Genomic DNA, 7,500 nt, shown 5'->3' with positions numbered 1-7,500 from the left:
GCGCTCTCCAGTCCTCGACCACGGGCGGCGCGTCCGGTGCGCGCTCCCGGTACCGCTGGAACTCCACGTCCTCCGCGGAGAAACGCGACGCGAACTGAGCGTCATAGTCAGTGGCGCAAGACATGGCGCTAGTGACGAAAACAGGTGCCTAGAGATTTTACAGAGCGTCTCAGTGTGAGTGAAAAACAAGAGCGTTTAAACTGGTTACAGCGAAGCACCACCGCGACGCGGGACGTGCAGCTTTTATTTCACTCCGTAGCGGTTTTACCGAAGGTTCCGACAAACTGAGTTCCCCTTCCGTTCACACGGTTCGCAATCCACGCATTTTTGTTCACCTTAACGTTACATCATTGTGTGAGTTTCTCATTGCGAAGTTGTTGTTTTTTTTTTTTTTTTTTTTTTCGTTTTTTTATTGTCCACTTACAGCAAAGGTATTCTGCATGTCATTTGTGTGTTTTTCACTGACCAGCGGCTTTTGTTTTACGGCTGGTTGCTGGTTTAATTAATAATGTAGAGGATTTGGATCAGTTGCAGCTCTGGAGACGCAGGACGTTTGGGATTCTGCAGGAATGTGAGTACGGTAAACTTTACTATGACTACCAAAACTTTACCAGAACTAACCGCAGTTTATCACTTTGTCCCGTTATCTGCGAGTGAATGTATAGATCAGGCTGGATAAAACACAATGAAGAGATAATATTTTGTTATACTATGGCTATCTACAACAATAAAAGAACCAAAACCTCAGAAGACATTGAGCAAATAAATATAACAAATAATAAGGTAAAAAATTACAAAGCATTTCCACTCTTCCACTTTTTTATGTTCGGAAATCACGCTTTCTCCGGTTCTCTCACACGCGTGCACAGAAACTTGTCGTCAACGCCGCCCCGCGAATTTATCAATCAAATATTTCTGCAGCTGAAGAGCTACATGACATTTCTCAGAAGAGAAGTTCTTGAAGCACTTTAACTTAAAGATTTGCTATGCTGCTGCTGAGAGATGCAGGTATTCACACGCGCTTCTCTCTCTCTCTCTAATAACTGCATTAACCTGCATAGCAATGGCTCGAGCCTCTGGTGTTAGCTCTAAATGACATTTTGGAATTTGTAATGGAAGGTTTGGGATGAGGTGCGTAAAAAATAGTTCAACACATTTCAGGACGGAAAAATGTCAGATGTCTTGAAACAAATCATCTGAACAATGTCTAGATGCGTGGTTGTGACTCCTGGCCGTTAAAATGATTTCTCAAACAAATTAAGAGCTACTTTCGATTTTTATTGACTGAACGCAAGCGCTCATTGCGATAGAAAACACTGTAACGTTTCAACTGATTAAGAAATATTTTTGTTTGCTTTGGTGGTAATATTATATAAATAGGGAAGTTGGGTCCAATTTTTTTTTTTTGCCTATGTCACGAAAAAGGGTAAATCCGGCCCTGCCTCATCTCTCACACCTGATTCAGCTCATCAGCTCATTAGTGGAGGCTGCAGGACCTGAAGTGGGTGTCAGATATATGGAGACATACAAAACGTGCAGTGCTGGGGGTACTCCAGGACAGGTTTGAGAACCACTTTTTTTAAGAGAACACAAGAACTGTTGTGTGTTTGCTGCTCAATATGTGTCTGTTTGTCACAACAGAAGAGAAAACTCAATCTGCCCTGATCTGATGTTTCCAGTACATGTACATTATATTATGCCATATTACTGTATTATATTGTTTAGATATATTTATTTAATATATAGATATATTATGTTTTCCTTATGTAAATCCGTTGAATCCCTTATTTTATTTCTAGTTTATATACTTGCATTACTAATTCATTTTGCATTACATGTTTAATACTTTTTATATACAGTATTTTATTACTATTATTATTCTTATTATTTTTTTTTCTTTCTGTTAATACACGTGCACTATTTGTAAGCAGCTCAGCTGCAATTGCTTTGGCAATACAAATGTATAGTTTTTGTCATGCCAATAAAGCTCACCTAAATTAACCCCTCTGTGTGTGTGTGTGTGTGAGAGAGAGAGAGAGAGCGAGAGTGTGTGTGTGAGAGAGAGAGAGAGAGAGAGAGAGAGAGAGTGTGTGTGTGTGTGTGTGTGTGTGTGTGTGTTAGAGAGAGAGAGAGTGTGTGTGTGTGAGAGAGAGAGCGAGAGTGTGTGTGTGTGTGTGTGTGTGAGAGAGAGGGAGAGCGAGAGTGTGTGTGTGTGTGTGTGAGAGAGAGAGAGAGAGAGAGAGAGTGTGTGTGTGTGTGAGAGAGAGAGAGAGAGAGAGAGAGAGAGTGTGTGTGTGTGTGAGAGAGAGAGAGAGAGAGAGAGAGTGTGTGTGTGTGTGTGAGTGTGAGAGAGAGAGAGAGAGAAAGAGAGAGTGTGTGTGTGTGTGTGAGAGAGAGAGAGAGTGGGCTGATCCGCGGCGCGTCGCTGACTCGCTCAGTTTGGATTCATGATCATCTGCTGCGGACTGAACTCCACACTGACGCGTTTCACTGTTCCAGCCTGGAAATATTAATAAAGATCCACCAGCGCGAGCTGAAGTTAGTTTGTCGCGAGAATATCAGATTTCTCAAGGAAATATTCTGCGCTGGAACTGATGCGGGAGATTTTTGAGTCTCTGTAACTAAAGACGCGTCACGGATCCGACGGAGAGCAGCGCGATGGGGTAAGACGAGGCACTTCTGATCTTCGCGTGTTCTGCTGTCAATGCTGCGACAGAACTCTTGCGGATTTGTTTCTAGATGAGAAATGACTGATCAGTGGTTGAAGGTTGGTTAGGTTTGTTACGTGACTGTCAGAACCGAATCAGATCGAGTTGACAGGAAACGCGTGTGAATTCGGCGCACGTCAATCGTTTGAATACTCTCTGAAAATTGAATTAATTCGTCTTCTGCCCTCGGCGGCTCCGTCAGAAGTGGGTTTTGTGTTTGAACAGCAGGTGATTTTAGCTTGTGTTTGCGCGTGCATTCAGCATCCCCCGCGCGCGCTCCCGAAGATCTGAGCGAAACATCAAAGATCACAGAGGATCAAGATTTAGCAAACACACATATAACACATATATAATGAAAAGAGAGGATAGGGCTGTTAATGCGAGTGTGTGCGTGTGTGTGTGTGTGAAACCAACCTGAGGTGCTGCTGGTTTCTTAAGAATCTGTAGGACCAGTTTGTGCGGTCAGATGAGTTTCTTTCACACAAGATCAAAACTGTTGTCTGATTATTACATCATGAAGTTTGTGGCACTGCAGACTATTCCTGTCAGACTCTCATCATTTATGCTTTCAACCACATCAAAGTGTAAATATACTGTATATAAATAAATAAATAAATATGTATGATATCACATCAGACGCTTTAAGTCTAGATTAGTAAAGGCTGGCTCACAGGTTTTCCACACAGTGGGTGTTTTTAAATGATGTGATGTTGATCGATTGTGGCTCAGTTTTCAGCTGGAGGCTCTCTCAGTGACAGCGTTATAGATTAACCTCATTCTCCACACAAACCTGTGACCGCGAGGAACGGCCTCTATCTGCTGTTTGGTGATAAACGCTGGGATTAAACCCTAAACCACAGTGGATGAGCCGTAGCTCAGCTGAATGAGGCGCTGGACTGGACAGTCTATTTAAACCACAGCGCCGATGGCTCCAGTTACATGAATGGAACAAGTTCACTGACGCTGATCTGACACATTGTCAAGCTGCTGACGGGGTGTGTGTGTGTGTGTGTTGGTTTGTGTGTGTGTTCAGGACACCGTAGACCCCACATGCTCCCTAACGGCTGGTAAATGACGCTCTCCGGTGGGGATTGAAGCCTCGTCACAGATGGTGTCGGTCTCAACCATCTGCTGCTGCTTCCCCAGAGCCGAAGCCATGTTGACTTACAGCAACATGAGCCTCAGCAGTGATGATCTGTCCAGACCTGCATCATGAGCCCTCAGCAGTGCTGATCAGTCCAGACCTGCATCATGAGCCCTCAGTAGTGCTGATCAGTCCAGATCTGCCGTCATGGCCTGAAAGTCAGTGAGAGTTATTGTTGAAGGCTCTGAGCTAGTTATATTTTTAGGTCCTATAATTAACACCTTTGTTTTTTAAGAAATTACTCGTCATCCAGTTTTTATATTGACTCTGCATTCTGCTAGTTTTTCAAATTAGTATGTTTCGCCGGGCCGCGAAGAAATATAGAGCTGAGTATCATCAGCATAACAGTGAAAGATAACACCGTGTTTCCTGATGATATCTCCCAAGGGTAACATGTAAAGCGTGAAGAATAACAGCCCTAGTACTGAGCCTTGAGGTACTCCATACTGCACTTGTGATCAATATGATACCTCTTCATTCACTGCTACAAAGATTGCTACACAGCTGATAGATTGTGCTTCTGTCAGTGTGTTGTGAGCATTCTGAATGTCAGTAATGGTGTGTGATTGAGTGAGTTCATGGATCAGAAGTGAACCGCTGTGGAGCGGCCGGTTTAACATCATGGGAGTCTTGCAACCCAGAGTTTCTGTGTGATTGTGGTTCTGGTCATTCGTGATTTGGTGTTTGACCTGTAGGAGCCCCTCCCACTCCATGGTCTGCTCCAATCAGAGCACGCTGAGGTCAGAGTTCAGGTGTGGCTCTGTGGGGGTGTGTGTGCAGGTAGAGCCGCATTCCTGCCATGGCTCGGCTGAGAACAGGGAATGTTCTGGATGCCTCTTTGTGATGATGTGTGAATCACATGCTCATCTTGTCATTGTCAGGTTATTTTGAGATCTGGTGAAGCGCTCGTGTGACTTCCTCTATGCTCGACAGGACGGTCCTGTATCTTTCTGCGTTCTATACTCTGCCACACTTACCTTCAGCAAAGTAAAAGACGTTTGGAGTCGTGTCATCTCATCATTCACGTGCCCGCTCCTCTTGAAACACCATTAATCGCTCATAAGCGTTCAGAGGCTTCACTCATAAATGAACGGAGACGGTCCTCCAGAAACGCTGCTAATCGACCTCATTTTAACGATGTTTCTGCACACCGCTCATGAGCGTGACGTCAGCCTGCGGGCTGATGATGCATTCAGATGATGTTTGAGGTCATCATCAGAAATCACATGATGTCTGTGTCAAATCTAAATCAGATCAGAGTTAATGAGGACGGCTTTAATGATCTGAACTGATGCACTCTTTCTCTCTCACACACACACACACACACACACACACACACACAAACAGATATTCCTCAAACCTCTGCTGTAAATACTTAAATTCACTTTAAAATCCAAAACTTTTCATGTTGTGAGCCTGTTATTTGTTTAAATTATTTTTGAAAAGTAGTGATGTCATATTTTATTTACCTTGTTTTATATTTTGACATGCATTATTTACAGTGGTGGGTAGGTTACTTACAAATTGTAATCAATTACTGATCATAAATTACATGACAGAAATCCAATGTTCTGTCATGAAACTCTAGATGGTGCAGTCTGATAGGTTAAACTCAATCTGACATAATGACATCATCATCTCGTGGTGCAGCTGATTGGTTATCTTTGTATCAGCAGCCAATGAGCTCGCTGCTGTACATTTATATATTAAACTGCAGCGCACTTCAGAAACCCTGCACCTTCCCCAGCTCCACCTGAATAGATCTGCTACGGGATGATGATGATAATTTTTGACTACTTTTACATTACTTTTGACCTAAAATATATTCAATTTTTTATCAACATCATGACGTGTATTAAACATTACATTATGCCTGGGTTTCCCAGACTGAATTTCACGAATGAACTACAGGGGTTTTGGGAGTAAATGAATAGCCTTCCAAATTCCCGAAAGGTAAATTTAAAATTGAAAAAAAAAATAATAATAATTAGGGCAAATCAAATTATCAATAATTTACTGCCATTATATGAATATGTTATCTGGCTTTGTGAAGTGCAGCTGGTACCTGTAATTCATTTGGACTTCATGGTAAGTCATGGTAAAACAAAAATATGTAAAGTCGCTGAGCAGAAGCAGCTTCATAAGTTAAGATTTGTTTCCTTGAATGTGGGCTTCACTTCAGCTCAACTCACATTCGTATCGGTTTCATTGAAGCACCTTTTCTGATGAGTTTTTTTGGCATTCAGTGTAAAGACCTTCATGTTCATTATCCGATGTTTAGAAATAAATTAAGTCTGTGTTTGTAGAATGAATGATCTTCTGTCGGATTAAGATCTGCCTCTTATTTAGGCTTGTTTTGCACATTATCACTCTGTAATACTGATTGTAATCGGTCAGTGGTGTCCTCCTGTCGTCTAATGACTGTATAATTGGTCATTGTCTCAGTCAGGCATCGTTAGCTTAAGGTGATGTAGGGTGAATGACGGCTGTAGGTCATTGCTGATCTTCAGAAGCTCTGGCAGATGATGAGTACTTTATTCTCATATGAGTGTAAACTGTGAAATAAATAGTCAAGTCAAGTCACCTTTATTTATATAGCGCTTTAAACAAAAAAGATTGTGTCAAAGCAGCTGAACAACATTAATTAGGAAAACAGTGTGTCAATAATGCAAAATGACAGATAAAGGCAGCTCATCATTGAATTCAGTGATGTCATCATGCAGCTCAGTTCAGTTGAAATAGTATCTGTGCAATCATTTGCAATCAAGTCAACGATATCGCTGGAAATGAAGTGTCCCCAACTAAGCAAGCCAGAGGTGACAGCGGCAAGGAACCAAAAGTCCATCAGTGACAGAATGGAGAAAAAAAACATTGGGAAAAACCAGGCTCAGTCAGAGGCCCAGTTCTCCTCTGACCAGACGAAACCAGCAGTTCACTTCCAGGCTGCAGCAAAGTCTGATTGTGCAGAAGAATCATCTGTTTCCTGTGGTCTTGTCCCGGTGGTCGTCTGAGACAAGGTCTTTACAGGGGATCTGTCTCTGGGGGCTCTAGTCCTGGTCTCCGCTGTCTTTCAGGGCTGTAGAGGTCCTTTCTAGGTGCTGATCCACCATCTGGGCTGGATACAAACTGGATCCGGGTGACTGCAGTGACCCTCTAACTTGGATACAGACTGGATCTGGTGGCTACGGTGACCTCGGAATAAGAGAGAAACAGACTAATATTAGCGTAGATGCCATTCTTCTAACGATGTAGCAAAGTACATCGGGTGTTATGGGAAGTGTTCCCGGTTCCAGTTTACCTAATTAATGCAGCCTATAAATCCTTTAACAGATTTGGATATTAGAAGCGTATTAGTGTGTTATGTGTAAGCCAGGTTAAAGAAATGGGTTTTTATTCTAGATTTAAACTGGAAGAGTGTGTCTGCTTCCCGAACAATGTTAGGTAGGTTATTCCAGAGTTTGGGCACTAAATAGGAGAAGGATCTGCCGCCCGCAGTTGACTTTGATATTCTAGGAATTATCAAGTTGCCAGAGTTTTGAGAACGCAGCGGACGTGGAGGACTATAATGTAACAAGAGCTCGTTCAAATACTGAGGTGCTAAACCATTCAGGGCTTTATAAGTAATAAGCAAGATTTTAAAATCTATAC

At 42.5% G+C, this 7,500-nt stretch overlaps 2 protein-coding genes and 1 long non-coding RNA gene across 7 annotated transcripts in view; 2 read left to right on the top strand and 1 right to left on the bottom strand.

The window, feature by feature from the left end:
- Positions 1-234, bottom strand: part of LOC109077975 — a 517-nt gene extending 283 nt beyond the window's left edge. Inside the window, exon 1 of the long non-coding RNA XR_002015672.2 lies at positions 1-234. This exon is cut by the window's left edge and continues 13 nt beyond it. This is a non-coding gene — a long non-coding RNA (uncharacterized LOC109077975).
- Positions 1-7,500, top strand: part of LOC109096445 (hepatoma-derived growth factor-related protein 3-like) — a 23,248-nt gene that overhangs the window by 13,770 nt on the left and 1,978 nt on the right. The gene's annotated exons all lie outside the window — the stretch shown is intronic.
- LOC109078050 (homer protein homolog 2-like) overlaps positions 173-7,500 on the top strand; it is a 22,401-nt gene continuing 15,073 nt past the window's right edge. The window contains exons 1-2 of one of the 5 annotated variants that reach the window (XM_042744587.1): positions 173-308; positions 515-571. In XM_042744587.1, the coding sequence (XP_042600521.1) occupies positions 570-571 (2 nt within the window). In that variant the 5' untranslated portion in view covers positions 173-308; positions 515-569. Of the gene's footprint in view, positions 355-431; positions 572-2,392; positions 2,664-7,500 lie in introns of those variants that run through there. The other 4 variants (XM_042744585.1, XM_042744588.1, XM_042744586.1 and 1 more) reach the window with 4 other exon arrangements.

The sequence above is a fragment of the Cyprinus carpio genome, chromosome B18 (assembly GCF_018340385.1).
Source record: "Cyprinus carpio isolate SPL01 chromosome B18, ASM1834038v1, whole genome shotgun sequence".
Taxonomy (NCBI): Eukaryota; Metazoa; Chordata; class Actinopteri; order Cypriniformes; family Cyprinidae; genus Cyprinus; species Cyprinus carpio.
This window is presented reverse-complemented; position numbering and strand designations above follow the sequence as displayed.